Source organism: Mastacembelus armatus, chromosome 15 (assembly GCF_900324485.2).
Source record: "Mastacembelus armatus chromosome 15, fMasArm1.2, whole genome shotgun sequence".
In the NCBI taxonomy this organism is placed as follows: Eukaryota; Metazoa; Chordata; class Actinopteri; order Synbranchiformes; family Mastacembelidae; genus Mastacembelus; species Mastacembelus armatus.
In genome coordinates, this window is record NC_046647.1 from 704,979 (window position 1) to 726,573 (window position 21,595).

The 21,595-nt window shown below is 40.0% G+C and overlaps 1 protein-coding gene across 1 annotated transcript; it reads left to right on the forward strand.

Moving 5' to 3' along the window:
* Nucleotides 1-1,572: 1,572 nt before the first annotated feature.
* Nucleotides 1,573-21,595, forward strand: slc18a2 (solute carrier family 18 member 2). Its single transcript, XM_026308725.1, is given in 15 exon segments — nt 1,573-1,841; nt 3,309-3,648; nt 6,692-6,750; nt 6,854-6,937; nt 7,412-7,570; nt 7,776-7,898; nt 8,045-8,088; nt 9,248-9,308; nt 10,657-10,752; nt 12,427-12,505; nt 14,123-14,174; nt 14,664-14,727; nt 14,822-14,941; nt 15,526-15,659; nt 18,789-21,595. Coding segments are annotated over 15 exon segments (1,638 nt in total). The 5' UTR covers nt 1,573-1,708; the 3' UTR covers nt 18,879-21,595.

A 21,595-nucleotide genomic window follows, 5' to 3' on the forward strand; every position in this document is an offset into this window, starting at 1 on the left:
TGCAAACCTGTGTGCACTGCTATCAGTGTGAAGGATGGGCTGAGTTAGTCCCTCCCCTCACTTAAACAGATGTGGCCTAACAATGTCAGAATCAGAGACAAGATAATAGTGGACATGTGATGCTGAGGACATGACACTGACCTGAGAGTGAGTGAAGCTGAAACAAGCTGAATTCAACTAAAAGATTTTAATATTCTTGATTTGTTTCCTGTAAGGAACTCCTGACTGACTAAACCGATCTTTCCATTTTTTGTCTAAGCAAGATGATATGATCGTGTAGAAGACACAACTGTGGCCCAGCCATGCAAAATCTCTGCTGCAGTGGTAGCAGAGCACAAGATGGTGCTGCTGCAAAGCCATTATGAAGTGAGAGAGTGGAGACTTACAGTCAGTGCCAGACCACAGTTATTCATGTAGGACCTCCAACCCTGTTGCATTGCCAATGTCTCTCTTTCCCTCTCTCAACTTCAAATCCATGTCTGCTTCATTGGCAGAAGAAGGATGTGCTGATTGATTCCAAAGCATCTGGGAAGTTCTCAGGGTGAGATAAAAAAAAAAAAAAAAACCATGAATTCAAACACAGATGATTTGTCATCAATGACTAAAGTCAAAACAGAGGTTAGAAGAACCACAGTCCATCTGTGCTGTGACTGAGTGAATACTGGGCTTAAAAGAAAGTGTGATTTCACTTTTGAACTGAGTTAAATAAATGTTGGGCTCTTGCAGCAAAGAGACCTAAATCAAATCATAGGTCAGTGGAAATATGACTCATGAGCAGTCAGATGACAGTTTGATCTGCCATAGGCTACTTGCTATAGCTGTGAACATTTACATTGGTTTTCTAATTTACTGCCATACTCTGTATGAACAACATTATTGCACACCTTCCTCAAAAACGGAAAAATGGATGTACATTTTAAGCACTGTCTCCTCATGAACTAATATTGTCATTGTTGAATTTTGATGAATAGTTGGTGTGAATAGTAGGTGTAGACATACGCTTTAATTATTTGGTCTGGCATGCCAATCACAGTCACACCTGATGATGTTCATGTGGTGATCAACCGCTTATTTTAGGAAGATTTTGCCAAGTATTGCTTTGTGAGCATCATCAGTGTGCATCTGTTTCACTTTGACAGGTTTACCCAAGAACCTGAGTTCAAGGTTTTCATTAGTGTGCAAGTAATACCTTCTGTTCACACTTCATTATTTAAAGCTTTTTAAACTCTAAAACAAGCCTCTAGGACTATATTTTCAGAATTTTAACTTAGGCTACATGTTCTATGAAAATTATATTTATGTCTCCAGTCAAGTCAATGGACTAGGAAACATCTACAGTACATCCAAGATTGCATCAAGTTAGTGCTGATCTGAGTATTGTGCTCCAGTCGTGGTCCTGGTTTTTGACGTCTGAGAGCATCTCTGACAGGTTGCATGACGTCAGCAGTGGGTCCAATCAGTAGAAAGACAGCATCCCCTCCTTGCAGGGCTGCTGCTGCTGCTGCTGCTGGCCCCTGCGCGTCCACGGAAAGCTTTCTACACTGCAGCGCCCAACGCTGCGCACGTCCCGAGCTGTATCTAACTTGTTTCATGCGTCCTCGTAGGATTTGTTAAAGTTACTGATCCATTGCCGCCACTTCTCTCTTTGTCTAGTCGGACTTGCGGTCCATCCAGCTTGTGTTGTCTTGCGCTTTTCAGGACTAACATCATGGGAAGATTAGACGCGCTCCGGCAGTTCAATTTGATCAAATGGCTCAGAGAGGAGAGACAGTCAAAGAAACTGATTCTTCTGATTGTTTCTATGGCCCTGCTCCTGGATAACATGCTGCTGACCGTAGTAGGTAGGTGCGCTCCTGTTTTCTCACCTTTTGCTGTCTTTCCTGCGCAACAGGTAGTACACTTCAGCATCCAGTTCAAAGCCCACATTTCTGTGCCACATTTGATGAACAGATGTAAATCCATAGTGCAGGTCACCATACTGCAACATAGATGAACTTTTTAATGGATTAGCTTTCTAGTGAAATAATATCAACTTGCTTTCCATTAGAATGACTGAGCATTAGTAGCATTCACTTGTTTCAAGCGCTCACCAAATTACCTTTTCTATGCTTTTTTAATGTCTTACATCGTATGTAGTGTACTATAATAGGTTTTTGATAGCTCACATGTATGTCATACACAGTTCTCCAGCTTTGTGCAAGTGTCTTGAATTGCAGAACAGACTGGATCGCTTTCTAACAGATGGAAACATTTTCATCAATTTGAAGAATGTTATAGAGACAATATTCTAAATCAAGGCAGAGGAAAGCATGTCACATCTGTAATCGGAAGCTGAACTTGAGGCTTGATCCAATTATTGAACTGAATCATTGAAGAAAACAAGATCACTTTATTACACACAATTTGTAAGATCAAACCATATTATAATCACTACAGTATCATAGATAGATGCATATCTTATCTAGTTACACAATAATCGTATTTGGACAATGTATAGATGATAGCGCTTTCAAATTCCCCGTATTATATAAGGGGACACACATTTTTGGCATCTTCAACTGTCAGTATTAGACCTAAAATAACAGGGCAAAGTATTAAACTATGGAGGATGTTGTTTTAATAGATAGACAGACAGTTTGATGATATTTAAGTGTCAAACTTTTGCTCAAAGGGTTTTGAATCAGTCAATCTTCCTTTTTAATTATTCTAATTATACTAACTGACAAAGCTTGTTAAGGAGCAGCTCTTGTCAAATAATTTACAGTGCCTAGTTAATCACTAGTTGTGATGTGAAGAAAGAGAACTAGTGTTTCTAGAAACAGCATATATTTTTTTCTTTCTCATTTTCTGTTGTCAGTAGCTTCAGCATTTGCTCACGAACATACTATTGTGGTCTTGGCTGCCTCATTCAGATGCGACGGCTGCTGCTGCTACACTCACAGGCAACACCATGGACAATTCTGGCTGACACACAGGCTGATTATCTAAAGGAGGCAGGACATTATTTATAAAAAGCTATGTACGATGCTAGAAGCTCAAGAAACTGAGATCGAAGACTGTGCATAGATGTGAACTGGACTTTACCATGAAGCTCCATATTTTTTCTGTTACTTGATTGATCAAATATGTCAAATTCTAAGTGAGAAATGTAGCTGTTAATTCTTTATATTTGGTTAAAGAAACCTTTTGAATAACTCATCCTTGGTCTGTCCTGAGATACATGATGCTGCGGTGATGTCTGCATTAACATCATGCTAGTACTCATATCTCATTATATCAATCTCCCCTTGTCTCTACATGTTCACCAGTTCCCATCATTCCGAGCTACCTGTACAAACTGGATGAGTCAACAAACATGGTGTTAAATAACAACACCCTGTCACAGCCATCTACTCCAAGCGCCTTCCATAGCATCGTGTCCTTATATGACAACACTGTCAGGTCATCAGGCTCCAACACCACAGCCAGGTCTACCGATCCCGTCCCTACCATCCCCACTGCTGCTGCAGAGCTGACACAGAACTCCTTCGAATGCCCCCAGTCCACCGCCAAGCTGCTCAACGAGAATGTCAAAGTGGGGCTGCTGTTTGCATCCAAGGCCACTATCCAGCTTATTACCAACCCTTTTATAGGGCCACTCACAAACAGGTATGGTTCTGTCTTGTCCATGTGCCTTGTCTTCCCTATTTGGCTGGTTAAGGAACTTGAAACGTTATTATCTTTCTGCAAAGTTGGGTCACAGAATACACAAACTGTTAGGGCTGCAGGAAACAACAGTTTTTATTCTCCATGAAGCTGAGTATTTTCTTGACAGTCAGTTAATTGTTGGTCTATATATGGGTATATGAAAAGAATGATAAATTCTTATCCAGCATCAACTAAATAAAGCATGGGATGTTTTTGCTTGAGAAATGATTTAAGTGGTGAATCAATTATCAAATTGTTGTCGACTGTGCTTCTGTCAATTAACTACTTGTTAGGATAGGGTTAGGGTCAGGGTTAGGTCATAAAATCGCCATGTTCAAACATGAGCTGACAGCAGAAGCGGCAATAAAACAAATACAAAGAAAAAATGTTTTTAAGCCAAGGACATAAACATGTTGGCATCATTCAGTTTCTTTGCTTTGGTCATTTTCTACGGTGTATGAGCTTTGACAAGACCACTCTACACTGACTGCACAGCATCAAATATGCTAGCATGTGAGTGACCTTGGCAGAGTTAGAGAGAAAACACAGACACAAAAAAAGAGGAAACCACCAATTCCCCTTGTGTTTGGAAAGAGGAGGAATAATATTTCTGTTATTATAAGGCAAATCCAACACAAATTGAAGAAAAAAAGCAGTAACAGACTTTTCAAAAAATAAAATGCTGCTTACAGTAAACATGTCGGTTTAATGCAGTTTTGAAGGTCTAACGTCATGGCAGCTGAAACAAATCTAATCCACCAGAGTCCAACAAAGCAGAATTCCTGATATTGTGTGTTTACATGTTGGTGTGTGCACATTTATTTGTTTCCATGCATGGGTAGCTGAACAGCAGGTGAGTATCTCAAATTCAACATTTATGTGTGTTAGTATGATTGTCAGATCATCTTCCAAAATACGCCCGTCTTGACTACTTAGAGAAAAGCCAGTCTTTTAGGTTCAGTGGCAGTGGTGATTAACTGCATTTCTAGGGCAGGTAGGTAAATTGACTGAGTATTTCATCTGATAAGGTTAGCCAGCAGCTGGTCAACCGCTAAAAGTGACATTTTTTATGAATTGGTGGAGACAAAAACTGAAAAGGACAGTGAATATTTGATTTTCTATTGTTAGCCAGCCAGAAATATGACTTCAAATCAATGTAGCTACCAGAGGGGCAAACTGGTGATTGTTAGCCATGACATCTTTACAATAATATGTATGCTTTTGTGTGTATAGTTTGTTCCTATTGATCAAAAACTTTCTATTTTTAAATCTGATCCTGTCTGTACAAAGGAATTACACTGTATGTTTCAGTCAAAAAGAACAAGTCTGAAGATTTGCCTAACAGAATAGTAGATACATGTAGATGAAGACTCGCCTCAAAAGCCAGTATTGAATGTCTCAGATGGGTGCTGAGAGGTGCTACAATTGCAGCAAAGAACATGGCTCTATTACTATTTCTTAGTCACCTTCCCTCCTGATTGAGGACAATACAAAGCAAGTCAAGCATGTCAGGTATCTACACCAATACAACAGCTCTGATGTGCATAGCAGCTTTTAGCCTTTTCATGAAAAAAAGATGCTGTCAGCCTCCTCTGGTAACCGGCGAGAATGTGGTGCTGTGCAGATGAAGAATTTCTATGAATGCTTTCTTTGCGTTTCATGACACTTATTTCTATCTAGCATATTTTTATGGCTGTTGTCCTACAGGTGATCATTTCATATTTCATGGCAACATGCTGTTTTGACACAGGTTGTCAGCCTGCTGTCAGCTGCTGCCCTCTCTCTGGACACTCTGCGTCACCATACTTGAAAAATGATTTAAACTTTAAATGGGTCACAAGACTTTGGACTTCTGGTCTAGTCAGTTTCTTGATAGAGAGATCACAGTTTACGTCTTATGCTTGTTTTAGGTGGTTTCCCACTCATTCACTGCCTTTATATATTTGGCTCTGAAGCTCTCATCAAAACCAGAGATGAGGCCATTTGTAAACTGTGACTAAGGCTGTTCCTTAAACAGTAGGCACACAAACAACATATCAGCCTGTTTGTTGAAGCCTTCATATTTTTGGCTTTTCCTTAAACTACTGTGTCACTGTCACTCCCCATTCCACTCTGGGCACAGGTCACCATAGCAATAGCTCACACAGCAATAGCAGGGACCACAGCTGCCTGCGGTTGGTAATTAATTCAATTTCAATTCAATTCAATTCAATTCAATTTTATTTGTATAGCGCCAAATCACAATACAAATTATCTCAAGGCACTTTACAAAAAACAACCCCCCCTCCAACAAATCCCTTATGAGCAAGTACTTGGCGACAGTGGAGAGGAAAAACTCCTTTTAACAGAAGAAAAAACCTCCAGCAGAATCGGGCTCAGTTTGGGCGGCCATCTGCCTCGACCAGTTGGGGTGAGTGGATAGAGGAGAGAGAAAGGAACAGCAACAATAAACAGCAAATAGACACTGCAGGTTGGTGGGGCCAGTAACTGCACATCAGCAATATACAGCTCCAGGACCAGGGACACCTGCACAAGGTACAGAGAGAGAGAGAACAGAGAGAGGGAGAGAGCACAAACTAGGGGAGACAGAGAGCACAACGTTAGTGACATTCAATGGTGGAATATACATTTTAGACAGACTGGTTGCCTAATGTCCACTGCTGTTACACATGGGGACTATTTTCAGCAGGATGTGACAACACTTTCACAATAAGAGTCTACAGTTATTCATAGGAAGAGACTGCATCTTTCTGAAGTATAGTGAGTCTTCACTATTACATGTCATATTGTAGTTCAAGGTCATGTGTTACCTGCGCTTCAACTCATTTTCAAAATAAAAGCTTTTTATTTTGGTCTTTCAAAATACATAATCAGTAACACCAGCATACCATGTGTTTTGGCTCCTGGAATATTGCTTTAGGCACCATGTCAGTAGTGAAGGCATCATTACCTGATATATGTTTACGTAATGTACTGTCTGTATTTTCCCTCTTTCTCCCTTTAGAATAGGATACCAACTTCCCATATTTGTTGGCTTCTGTATCATGTTCCTCTCTACTATCAGTAAGTGGCAGCCAACATGTCTTCATTATCAGAAAATCAGCATGCCTGCCTCATACCTGATGTTTCTTTGTCTATATTTCTCACTGCTCTCACTATTGTGAAGTGTTCGCCTTCTCATCGAGCTACGCTCTGCTGTTTCTGGCCAGATCACTTCAAGGTGTGGGCTCCTCCTGCTCATCCGTGGCTGGTAAGACCTCATCCTGTTGGTTTCCTTTGTGTGGCTGCTGTAGTCTAAATGTTGCCAGTATAAATGTGATGACAGTCAGTAAATAAGAGTGTTCAGTTCTCAGAACTAAACACACTATCACTGACGTCAAGGAAGTATAAACATGCCTATATTAGTGGTACTGCAGGAGTTAAAAAATGTTTCTAATGCGAATATTGCTTTTGCTAATGTTGGTCAGGAATAGTATAAATAGTAAAAACAGATTTTACCTAACACAACATTGAACTTGATATCCATATCAGCAGCTTTAGTATTAATCCTTGAGGGAAACCCTGATACAACATGCAATAAGACTTCCCAGTGTTGAAGAAGTCCTGTTCAGACGTTTGCTGTACAATAAAGTATAGCTACTGTCAATGAGAAACTAGTATATCTGTAAGCTGTATTAACAATCTGTGCTTGTATTGCATAATCTATATATTTGTGTGTTTTCAGGGATGGGACTGCTTGCCAGTGTGTACACAGATGATAAAGAGAGAGGCCATGCCATTGGAATAGCTTTAGGAGGTCTGGCTCTGGGAGTATTAGGTGTGTGCACACAGTCGAAGAGAATGTGACACACCAAAATCTAAAGTTCAATCACCAGTTATCCCTGTTCAGCTGCTTCATTAACGTTTCTGTGATAGATAATACTAAAGACATTCAAACTCTCAATTCCACAACCAGTGTAAGCTAATGAAAAATTATTGAATGGGCTTAATGATGGCAAGTCCCACACTGTCCCAAATGAAAAATATGTATTTCATGGTTTTAGAATACATTTTATGTTTTTTGTTTTTTGTTTTTTTTTTATATTCAGTATTTAATTTTGAAACATGTTCCCACAACATAGTTGGACCCCCATTCGGCAGTGTGATGTATGACTTTGTTGGGAAGACAGCACCTTTCCTTGTTCTGGCTTTCCTGGCTCTGTTTGATGGAGGTACAGTCCTACTGTTTATTAGATGCAGGCCAAGAACAGTCATCGCAGAAAGAACATATTATCTTAATATCATTCAGCATAATTTCATCATGAAATAAGATCTCTTTTTTTTAGATATCAAGTTGATTCCCTATGTGTCTCCACAGCTCTGCAGCTATTTGTTCTTCAGCCTACCAAGGTTGAACCAGAGGTGAGTTTGATTGCCTTGATAATTCATTTCCTGAAGGTTCATTTACTTCATTAAGACAACCTTTACAGCTGCGAGGAGCATTTTAAGATATTTTTCTTAATTAGATGGAGTGTACATGGAGTGTAGAGAGAAATTAAGAAGGTAGATGACATGCAACAAAACTTAAATGATAAACAGACTGCACTTGCGGTATATAGCACCTTTTATTTGACATAAAATACTTTACAGTGTCATTAACCCCAAGAAAAAAGGTCTGCAATTCATTTTAAAAAGTTAAAATTACTGATGTAAAACTGTATAAACCTATAAAATCTGAATGACAGCTATCCAAAGAACAGCAAATTCTAGACTGCTTAATATTAGAGTAATTGAAGGAGAATGAGTATTAATAAATGTAAATTTTCTTACAACAAATTTCATGATGAACGATGTGACCACACTGATGTACAAATAAAAGAGCCCCTCAATATCTGTCACCTTTGCATGCTTCTCTTTATTTGTTTAAAATCAAAAATTAAGTTGCTCATCACAAATTCAAAATTTTTGACAGGAAGGTGAAGTAAGAGACTCAAAAGACCAAACTGTAACCTAATATTCAAATGGGAATGTACTATATTATTAACTGTGTTGAAGAAACATTTTATTTGGCAAATACATAGCATGCATAAAGCATTCCTGATCCCTAAATAATACATCTCTGAATTCTGCCACACCATGGGGATTTTTATGTGAGAATAATCCAGTTTATTCTATTGAAATACACCCTGGTTCATCAAAGATTGTAACGTAAACACCTAAATGTGTGTTATTTTAGCAAGGCTGGGAACGACAACAGGACAATCTGTTTCTGGCCATAAATGACTTCTGTGTAATATTTTTATTGTTTGTTTGTTGGTAATGTACATTTTCACTTAGATTTTATAGATGTCACATTTACTGATTTAATTACCTAAACACTAGATAAGTTCACAAAGGTTATGTTTGACTGGAACAGCAATGAGTATCTCAGTGATAATGTTGACAGTGTGTGCAAACACACAAAGAAGCTAAAACAACCCAAAAGTGGATTTTGCAGGAATTAGAATCCCAATTATTTTAATGGAGGTTTTGGTTAGGAACATGTGACATGGTTTTGTTGTTGTGCCTTTGTCCTTCACAGAGTCAGAAGGGAACCCCACTGCTGACACTGCTGAAAGATCCATATATCATAATTGCAGCTGGTAAGACAATAACAGCAGTAGACGTGAGGAAGCTTAATGTCACCGCACTCTGGAAAGGCCTTTTCTAGTAATGGGAAAAGAGCAGGGAGGATCTTGCTCTTTTTTCTTTTATCTGCTGGACATGTCAGTCAAACACAAAGCCCCAGAATGGGAATGTAGCTTGAAAATATGCGGTGAAGTGAGTGCTGCCCGTTAAAGAGAGGGTCATAAGAAAAAACATTGAAAACAACAAGCTCAGATTAGTTCTAACTGTATTATTTAGTTGTATTCTTCTGACATATTACTGACTGACATGCATTCATTTTCTGTCTTTTATTAGGGCCATAGACACAGTGTTATTGGGCTAAGCAAAGTAGTCCAGACATCCTCCTACCTAGCTCTTTCCTCAAGGTGTTCCCTGGAAGGATATAAACCTCTCAGTGTGTTCTGTTCTTCCATGGGGTCTCCTTGTTAAACGGACACTCTGCTTCATGCTTTAACATCTGCACACTGCACCAAACCACCAATGTTCTGGGGCTCCATCTCAGTCTTGTGGCCAAGACCCCAATGTGCATGAACTTGCTCCCTTGGAGGGCAGCAATGTATTGCATACTAAAGGGGGAAATTCACTCTTTTCTGGCAGAATACCATGACTCTTAGCCCACTGAACAGCTGTACTGGAACACTGTGCGCACTGGAACACTAAAGCAGGGCTGTTACACTGTTACGCTGCTGATACATATTCTGCTCATGACAGTCATAGGCTGAGGGCTGCAGTAGTCCTTGGCCCATCCCTGATTTGTGTCATAGCCTTTTCTGAAGTCAACAGAAAGTCTTCATACACACGTACAACACAACCCTCTTCACTGTGACAAGGTGATGATTCTCTCTTAGGTACATATAATAAGAACACAGGCCAATGGGCAATTTGGAAAAATGCCAAATGGTGGAGAGACACAATGAGTTTCAAATCACAAAGTCTCAACTATCCTGACATACGTTTAAAATTGTGAATTGCACAGTTATGTTTTAGGTTGAAATGTTTCACTACTCATCCAAATTGCTTCATCAGTCCAAGAGAAAACTGGTATGGAAACTTCAGGTTGGTTTCCCTCCAATCCTGGTCCCTTAGGCTTATTAGGAGAACTATGTAAATTGGGTGAGAGTTGCTGTTCTCTCAGTGAATGAGTGTGTGAATAATTGTGGGTGAATGGGAAATATAGTAGTGTAAAGCGCTCTGAGTGCATTTGAGTATAGAAAAGTGCTATAAGACCATTTTACCAGTTGAAGGTTGGAGAAGTAGTACACAAAGAACAAAAACAGACTATAATTGACACTGCTTCCACTTATCCTCAGTTTTCCTCCCCAGGTGCCATTTGTTTTGGAAATATGGCCATTGCCATGATGGAGCCAACGCTGCCAATCTGGATGATGGAGACCATGTGTGCCAGGAAATGGCAGCTAGGTATTTACCAAGAACTGAGTACTTGAACATGTACAAAAATTATAGTATTTTGTATAGACATAGTGTCAAATATAGGGTACCATATGACTAATAGCTTTTACTAACATAAAACCTGCCATACCCAGTTAGACAAATGTACCACTTGCTTGACTATCAATCAGTCATTAGCTATCTATGAGAATTAATAAGGAAGGTAATAAGGAATAAGGTCCTTCCTTCTACTCAATGAGTTTAAATTTTAATATCTGTTCCACATTGTATTTTACGCACCTGTTTGCTTCTTCATCTTAACATCCACCCATCCAGTTATCCATCCATTTTCCTGGTCTGGGTCAGCTACCTATATATTATAAACCCAGTGCAATGGCCACAACATCAATTCCCACATGCTGCTCTCATATCAGTTACAGCATCTTTACTTAGCAACAAGATCCTGAGATATTTCTTTACATTTGTCTGGTATGGCCCCAGACTCCTGCTAATATTTACACTTCACGTTACCATGAGTAGGACCCATTCTTCAAACATGCCTTAACTAATCAAGACCAATTTCACCAGATAAAATGATCTACCTAAATTTGTTTTGTTTTTAAAATTTGATTTGTTGGGTTTATGTATTTTTTTTGTTTGTTTGTTTGTTTTTTTGTAAAGAGCCTTGAGATGATTGTGATTTGGTGCTATACAAATAAACTGAATTGAATTGAATGAACCTAGCTTCTCCAAGGTGCTACCTGAGCAGAGGGAGGCAGGATGTAAGAGCAGTGCGCCACTGGAACCTTTATAGCAGGTCTTAAAAAAGATGGTTGAAATTCACTGCAGCCTAGATTGGATTAGTCATACAACCTGTCTGCAAGTTATAAACATGCAGATCTTTCCCAGCTTAAATAATAATCTTAGATGCACTGAACTCCCACAGGCATGCAGGTTTGCAGGTTCATTTTAGGTTTTGGCAGTGTGAAAACTGGAATATTTGGAGGATCTTCCAAGCCCCTCGTTCATGCCCTAACCTGACATATGACACTGAAAAGGCAAGGCTCACTCTAAAAAAGGTTTACAGTCATGCTGTTCTTTTCCCTGCCTAAGTTGAGGTCAACAAACCCTGGTAAATAGCTGTCACATTTTTTTGAAAAGATGCTCAGATGATTTACTAGAAAGTACAAAAATCACACACACATTTAACTTATAACATAAGATAAGCTCAAGTATCCTATCTGACTTTTGAGAAAAAATGGAACTGCTATGTACAAATTAATGCTGGCTCATGTTTACTGGGAGCTGAGGATCAGTTTGTTTGGTTACTAATTCATTACATTTATGAAATAATATCATCAATCATTGCTCCACTTTTTTCCTGCTTCATTTACATTATATACATACATTTCTTGACTTTTTGCAGGTGTGTCACTCCTCTAACCAGCTCACTATTTTCCATCAGAAAATGTCATTCTGCAATCTTTGGTGTTTGTTCCTCCGGTATATGAAGGCAAGGTCAGATAAAAAAGCATGAGTAGGGAACAGGATATTAGGATGTCATATGTTGGCAAGTCTTCATTACAGACAATGGAAGAAGTACAGCAGCTCAGTGATGAGACACTGATAGAGATCTCCTCATCTTGGTAAGCCTGCCCACACCTTCATTGTCTCATTTCTCTGTATGTGTCTGTCTGGCGCCAGGCGTTGCTTTCTTACCAGCCTCCATCTCCTACCTTATTGGAACCAACATTTTTGCCACGCTTGCACACAGGATGGGGAGGTAGGGAAGGAAATTGTTCTTATTTATGCTCTACCCCCCACCCCCACACCCTCCCACTCGCATGGATGCGATATCTGTTTCCGCTCGTCTAAATGAGTTTTCAGTGTTTTGGGTGTTTGTGAGGCTGACTTTACTGAAGCCTTGATGACACAGAGCATCTGTGAGTGCACGTGCCTTCCTGTGAAGTGATATTTGGGTTTATATGTTCCAAATGTTCTTCAGTGGGGGCTGGCATTAAGAATTGTTTTCAGAAGCATTATTAACCAAACCTCTTTAATGTTAAAAGGACTTATTATTTCTAATTAGTGAGGCTATCTATTGTACAGAGGTAATGCTGCTTCTGCCATTGTTTAACATTTAACATTTATAACATTGTTTAACTGATTAGCTGTGAAAAAACAGTACAAATCATTTCACAATACTATCCATCTCATGATGTTCCCTTCTTTTTGGAATAATAATAATAATTATAATGATAATAATAATAATAATAATAATACTTTGAATTGTTTTCCTTTGCTTTTTCAAGTAAAAGTTAATGTTATATCGAACACAAGAATAGCCAAGTGGTCATATTTTGTTGACTTGCCGGGGAGTGCAGAGGGCAGAGTCCTTTTTCCAAGTGGTACTGGGGAACTGGGTGGGAGCATTCCTGAGGGCAATCTGGGTTGATTGAAACTGTTGTCTAGTCAATGTGTCTGTTACAAAAACAATGACTGGGCAAAATATAAATGTCCTGCACTCTCCTCTTACAAACCATCTGCTTTCTTTACAAAACCCTGCTTACAAAACTTAAGCAGGTTGTAAATATCTCAAATATCGTTAAACACCCATTTTCCCATACAGGTTTGTTGTTTGCTGGTGAAAATATATGTTGAAGCCTAAAACTGAATCTAAAACTGAGTTTAGAGGCAGAAACATAAGTGTACGAACTTGCAAAATTAAGTTTGCATGTACAAATCAAAATGTATTCGCAAAGATTTCACGGATAGAAACCCAGGCAACAAGCATACAAAACTGAGTTTACAGAAGCAAACCTATATTTCCAAGCCCATATTTTTGAACAGTATAATCCATGTCAGAAACCATGATTTGCAGCAGCTGTAAGAGCAAGAGCATGAACAGCCTAGACTCAGTCTAGTACAATACGAGTACAATCGAGTACAACACTGTGTCATCCACAATATCAGCTGCTGTTGTTTCCTCAATTAGAGACTAGAAGCAAATCAGTCACACCACAATGGACTTGCTTTGACCTTTGTAGTGTGACTAATATACCTTTAGTCTCTAGTCTTTTCAGATCAATTTCAATAAAAGGTTTGGTGAATAATCTTCATCATGTATATGAGGTTTTATTTAGCTTTAAAAAATTGAAGTCTCAACCAAGCCATGGACCTGAACACTGTATGCCTGGTCATAATTAGTTATGTTTAGCAATAAGTGATGATGTATAATAAAACATTCAACCATTCAACCTATAAACAACCACTCTATACAACCTATATCCTGTATGTAATCTACATAATACAGTATTTGCATGTGTCTATCAATTTTCTGCAGGGAATATTGTTGTAGCAAAATGTTAGCTGACACTGATCACATTTTTCTCCCTAACAGATGGCTTTGTGCTCTGATTGGGATGATGTTGGTTGGAATCAGTGTAATATGTGTAAGTATGAGAGACAATTACAGCCATAGTAAATTCAGTTATCACTTGTAGAATATTTGATCAGCACAGATGGGGATCACTAAAGGTAAAAATGTTACCAAAAATAAAGTGAATTCCAAACAACTGACAATATTGCACATGCCTCAGCCAGTGGCGAACACAACAATAGACCCACTGAATTTTAATGTCCACTTGGAGTAAAATGTTTATTTTCTCAAAATTGGGTTATGATTTATATGTACATAAAAGCACTAGGAGGTGTCTTTGTGGGTAAAAAAAGGCTGCACAGCAGGAAATCTGTTCTGTTCGGAGTCTGACTTTACAATGACCTGAAGTCAAAATCAAATCAAAACAAGCAGCCAGTTCCTCCCCCCATAGCATTTGGGTAATGCATTTGTTGTTTACATAATGTTTATCGTAGGAATAAATAAAAAATAAATAAAATTAAAGACTTCAATAAATTTAGTGATATTTGGCTGCCTGTTCTAGGTTCCACTGGCTAGAGACATGTATGGTCTCATTCTTCCAAACCTGGGAGTTGGATTTGCTATTGGTAAGTGTGCAAAATTTAATAATGTGACAAACACCACTAGTAGCACAGTACTTACCCTGTGTGTAAGCCCTATATTGTTCGTGATATGTTGCAGGCATGGTGGACGCCTCTATGATGCCTATAATGGGTTACCTGGTAGACCTGAGACATGTGTCTGTTTACGGAAGTGTGTATGCCATTGCTGATGTGGCTTTCTGCATGGGATTTGCTTTGGGTAAGCAGGAACCAGAAGCACAGCACCTCAGCAATCTCTAAAGTGAATCTGGAAAGTAGAAAAGAAAGTTAAAATCTTTAGCTCATAATGTTTGTATTAATAATAGTCTGATTTTATTCGCCTTGATGTTTAGTTTAACATCACATCATGTACACACAAAAGGCCTAATTTATGGTTATTATGCCAAAACTGCGTTTTCAGCTGAATGTACTGAGTTCAGAGAGTGTATGTACCATGACATTAACTGGTATGCATTTTTCCGCTCTGACTGGTGCTTATTGCATGTGTGTTTTTCCACATAAGAAATAACATACAGTTGTTTGAATGAGACCGTGATTTAGAATATAAATATAATATATATATTTATAAATGGTGAGGAAAAAGGTTTTTTTGGTAGTTGACAATGGTGATTTGATGTCAGTAAATTACCTTATTATTACTCTGCTCTTACCCTACATTACCATATTCACACCTCCATATTAAATAATATTGTCCTGCAGTTACCAATACATCATCTAGTCAATACAAAATGCTTTCCTCAGCCAAACAAACCAAATGGTATCTGATTTGTTTTAATGATGCAGGGCCATCTATTGGAGGACCCATAGCCGAGAGTATTGGCTTCCCCTGGCTGATGACGATAATTGGAGTAGTGGATATTTTCTTTGCTCCTCTCTGCCTGTTCCTCAGGAATCCACCAGGGCAGGAAGAGAAAATTGTAAGATTCAATATACACTTAAACACACTCAACCATATTGTGCACAGAGAAATATGCAAGTCAGGGAAGGCCGGGTTTAAAAAATTTAGATGGCTTAGTAGTTTTTGGATAGATATGTTGTACTACTCCAAACTCTTTATGTTCTTCTTTCTCTTTAGGCCTGAATTGCTTTTGAGTTCTATAAATCCTGAAACAGATTTATATCTGGGACTAAATTTAAATTATTTTTATTTCAAACAAAAAGAAAAAAAAAGAAAACATAAAACATGAAACAAAGAAACAAAAAAAGAGACTGTTCAGGACCTTCCTATCTCAAACCAGATGTTAAAAAAAGGAAAATGCGAAACGACAATCTTCAAGTGATCAGCACTCCAATTAGACCATTCTACAAACCCATTGATTACATTTTCACATTTTCAATGTTAGAGGCAACGGTTTAGCAATAAGTTCTTACTAGGGACGGACTGAGGCTGAAAAACAGCCCCGGAGTATGACCCAGCACAGCCCAACCCAACTTACAGTTGATGTCATGGAAATGCCATGAAAATATCACTGATGCTTGGAGTCTAGTAAGTTTAATACTTACACACTCCATGGGTGGTTATTTGGGGAGTACAGACCAAATGGTTTTGTAATGTCATGGTGTGTTGTTCTCTGCCAGCTTGGAGCATGCAGCCATCTTAAAAGATGAGTTCTAATAAATAAAAAGTAATGATACATGCATGGTGGCCATCAGCCACACTGTGATACTCCAGATGGCTGGTCTCCCTCTGGTTCTTTCCACATCCATCTATCCATCTTCTTCTGCTAATCTGGGGCAGGGTCACAGTCGTGGGGGCAGTAGCCAAAGCGCAGACTTCTTTTTCCCTGGTCAGTTTCTCCAGTTCTTCCGGGGGGACACCGAGGCGTTCCCAGGCCAGCCAAGAGACATAGTGCCTCCAGCGTGTCATGAGAGTAGGCTCAGCTTCTTCTTCACCACAGTGGACTGCATTGCTGCTGCTGATGCACTGATCCATCTGTCAATCTCCCACTTCGTCCTTCCCTCACTTGTGAACAAGATCCCAAGATAATATAATAAGAAATAATGAACAGAACCAGTAACAAAGGACAGCCCTGTCCGAGTCCAACATGCACTGGCAACAGGTCTGAATTACTGCCGGCAATGTGAACCAAGCTCCTGCTTCGGTTGTACAGAGACCGGGTAGCCCTTAGCAATTTATAGTTGGGCCCCCATACTCCCGGAGCACCTCTCACACGATGTCATGAGGGACGTGGTTGAATACCTTCTCGAAGTCCACAAAGCACATGTGAACTGATTATGCAAACTCCCATGAACCCTCAAGCACCCTGGAGAGGGTATAGAGCTGGTCCAGTCTTCTACGATCAGGACGGAAACGGCAACATTCCTCCTGGTTCTAGCATCAGTTGGCGTCTCCTTTCCAGCACCCTGGCATAGACCTTCCCAGGGAGGCTGCAGAGTGTGATCCCTCTGCCAGAGGTACTGTCCCTGATCGCCATGTGATGTTGCAGAGGCGTGTTAGCCATGACAGCCCAACAACATCCAGAGACTTGAGATACTCAGGGCAGATCTCGCTGCCGAACTACCTTAGTGACTCCAGCTTGGGTGATGAACGGATCAGCCTCTGACAACTCAGCCTCTGTTTCCTTTACGGAAGATGCATCGATGGGGTTGAGGAGATCCTCAAAATATTCCTTCCGCTGCCCGACAGTATCCCCCACCTCCACTGTAAACAGTGTTGGCAGAGCACTGGTTCCCCCTCCAGAGGTGCCTGGACGGTTTGCCAGAATTTCCTCAAGGCTGACTGATAGTCGTCCTCAAACTCCTCCCAGACCCAAGTTTTTGCCTCCGCCACCACCCGGGCCACAGCTGGCTTGGCCTGCCGGTATCCGTCAGCTGCCTCAGGAGTCCCACCCTCACAATACTTTTAGGTCTGCCGAGTCTGTCCCGCTTCCTCCTTTGTCCCCCTTTGTCCCTTGTCCCCCTTCCTCCTTTGTCAACTGGTGGTGATCAGTTGACAGCCTCTCTTCACCCAAGTGTCCAAGACATACAGGCGAAGGTCAGATGACATGACCACAAAGTCAATCATCGACCTCCGGCCTTGGGCATCCTGGTGCCATGTGCACTGATGGACACCCTTATGCTCGAACATGGTGTTCGTTATGGACAAGCTGTGACTAGAACAGAAGTCCAACAAGAGAACACCACTCAGGTTTAGATCAGGGGGGCCGTTCCTAGCAATTATGCCCCTCCCGGTTTCACTGTCGCTGCCCACGTGAGTGTTGAAGTCCCCCAGCAGAATGATGGAGTCCCCAGTTGGAGCACCTTTCAGCACCCTTCGTAGAGACTCCAAAAAGGCTGGGCACTCTGTACTGCTGCTCGGTCCATGGGCGAAACAACAGTGAGAGACCTGTCCCTGACCTGAAGTCCCAGGGGAGCGACCCCTTTATTCAACAGGGAAAACTCCACCAGCCCGCCACCTCTTACTGCGGGCAACTCCAGTGTAGAAGAGAGTCCAAACCCTCTCAAGGAGTTGGGTTCCAGAACCCAAGCTGTGCGTGGAGATGAGCCCAACAATTCCCAGACCCAGCCACCAGGCGCTCGCTTTTCAGCTCCGACCCCAGGCCTTTCTACATTATCTGTAGGATATAGAATATTTGCTTCTTTTTTCTCTTCTTGCTGTTTGACAGATTTTTAACTACCAGTGCTCTGATCAGTCAGCTCAGGACTGTCCCTTTCACATACTCTGATGAACATTTCATGTGAAGTTTGTGTGTGCTGTATTAAATAGTACATTTCATAGCAATCAGTGCAGCACCACGTCTATGGATTAGAGCCATGCTTTTTGTTAAACTACAATTACAATTCACATATTTGACAACAATCAGTTTTCAAGCTTCAGTGTTTAACAGCTTTTAAAGCTTAACTTTCATAATGAGATTGACTAACAAACCATGTAATAGGCTGTTAGTAACACTAAGAACCCATTGCTCAAACATAACCCATCACTTAAGCTTGACTTTATTTTTTCTTAATACAAACAAACTTTTACTGAGGGAGCTTTGACATGTTGTGGCAGAAATTACACTTTTCAACAACTGTCTTTTCAGGCGATTTTGATGGACACAAACTGTTCAATGAAGACAAAGTCCTATTCCACGCAAGGAAAGGATGAAAACATGGATCCTGATTATGATTAACAGGACACCAGCGATGCAGGTTAAGCCTTCAGAGGATCTATTTTGTTGTATAAAAAACAAGAAACAGAAGAAAAGAAAAAAAAACAGCCAAGATATTTCTATGTGAATGCGCCGCGCTCAGTCTTTACTGTTTAGTGTCCTCTTAGCAGTTGTGTGGGAGCAAACCAAAGTTGTTTTTGATCTGTGGTTGCAAATGCATTGTGTGATGGATATTTTTAGCCAACAGCCTTATTCAATAGAATGATGTGTCAGGAAGCCCCTTTTAGACTGTAGAGGGGTGCTGAGCAACAGGTATGCTTTTGACCTCAAATTTATCTTAATTCATGTGTTAGCCATTAATAGCTTCAGTTTTCTCTACTACAGTCTATGTCCATAATACTGCTGACAGTATTATAACCAGACATTGGTGTGCAGTTTGGTAATATATTAGGTAATTGTGTGGTTGTTAGTGTAAACCTCAGGGAGCTTCGTTGGTATTGTATGTAAAGTACATACTTAGGACTCCCCAAACCAGCTGTTGTAGCTCAGCTGTGTGGGGAGCAGTTTGATCAGTTTCAACAGTTTGCTTATTTCCTGACCTTGAAATTTGCTTTGCACATTCGTGTTGTATTTTTGTGCCAAGTGCAGAGTTCATGGTGTGCAGATGGATGAGAGGTACATTTTAAATCGAGTGGGTAGTATTTTGGTGAAAAATGTGTCTGAAAAGCCGCGTGGTGAAATGTATTTTAGTGAAGTAAACAAAGGCAGGACAATTCACAAAGTTGTAAATTACAGTGTATCAAACTCTCAAATTTCTCTCCAGCCAAATAGAATCTCTCTTTCTCTGCTGCTTGGATCATTCACTAGCAGAACAACATACAAGCATACAAACAAACGTTACTTCCTGAGTGAGGTGTTAGTCGCACCCTCTCTCCAACTGTCTAGACATTGAAGAACCTTGTGATTTTGTGAGTCAAACTTCAGTCAGATTGAATTGTGGAGTAGTCATGGCAGTGGATTAGTTTGTAATGTAAACCTGCTGTTTGTAATATGCACTAGCATATTCTTTATACTAAGAAAACAGGTGCATTTCTATAATTTTATCAGTATGACAGTAGATTCATGACAAACCACCCATTGGTGGCTCTGAGTGTTTCTTTTTAACAGAAATACTGTAAATACTCGATAATTCCCAAATGTCATGTTTTCACTCAGAATGAAACTCAACACTTCCTGCAGATGTTTAACATTAAAAGTCCTTTAGCCTTCACTTTATTGTTAGGCTTGTAATGCAAACAGTATGAAGAGTTGAGTTTCCTGGACAGTTGCTTAACACTGATGTGGAAACACATGAAAGTACAGAGTTGGAACAAAGACTATTTCTGTTATCAAGGACAACTTATGACATGACTCTGGAAATACAAATACATAGAGCAACCCTCTGCCTTGTTCCATGAGAAGTACTAACTCATACCCAACCCTGTGAAAGACCAGGCCTTCACACCATACTCCTACTTTGACATTGTAGTATGATATATTTGTGTCCTGATACAATTTGAACGTGGCTAATTTCAATAAACTGGCATCTTAAACAATGACTACCTTTAGCACTTGCTAAACAGAAATACAGCCAATGCAGCACTGTGCTCAGAGGTCTTAAAGCTGTCAGCTAGCCTTGTCTCCATGGAGAAGCAATTTACACTCCAGTACAACGAGGTGGTATACAAAGTAGATGGTGCAGTCTGGGTAGATTGGTAGGGAGGTAGATGGGATATGTTTATGAATATTACCAACATGCTTTAAAATCTTATAGTCTGCTCTTCATGTCATGGATGACCACAAGTTCAGTCAGATTGAATTTATAGCAGTTGTATGCACATACTACTTCACTGCAATGGCTTACATGGACTTACAGTGGAACTGAGGGCACAAACTACTTCACTGCAATGGCTTACATGGACTTACAGTGGAACTGAGGGCACAAACAGTCCTAAATTCCTAAATAAATTCAATCAACAGAGATTAAAAAATATAAATCATATCCACTGTGACTTGGAAATAGGTGGAAAAGATGCATCGTAAAAAATCACACCTGACATTGATTGTATTTTTATAGAAATAGATTTAATGTGTAGCTTACTGTTTTATGACACACGGACCAGATACAGTCTCTGCACTGAGTTTAACTGTGGGCCAGACAACAACAATGAAAGCAGCGCTAAAGTGTTTTGATTGACAGCTCGTTTAATCTGCCCGCCGGTGGCTGATTGGGGGAGGGGTCTGCATTTCCTGGCGACCTTGCCACTTTTGTTTATTTCCGCCCTGAGCCATCGTTAATGTTGTAACTTGCACCTGTGCTTCCTTTGCTATGACAAGTTCAAATGTCTGCTGTGGAAAGGCTCTGTTGTCACATGTGATATGTGGCTGTAGTGTGATTTTCAATGGTGTGTTTCTTTGTCAGTCTATACTGTATGTATACTCCCAATGGACATGAGCAATATGCATTAAAGGAACAGTTTCACATTTAGGGACATACCTATTTTTGTAAAGACTTAGAAAAGAAGATTGCTACCAATGTCTTGCCCATATGGTCGGATATGTAGCCAGAGCCCCTGAATAACAGTTTGCATCTCATTGAGGTGGAAATGACAGTTAGCAAATTCCCCACAGTCTTTCTCCTAAGCTAAGCTGCTGCTTCCAGCTAGATATTTACCATATCATAAATGAGAATAGTATCA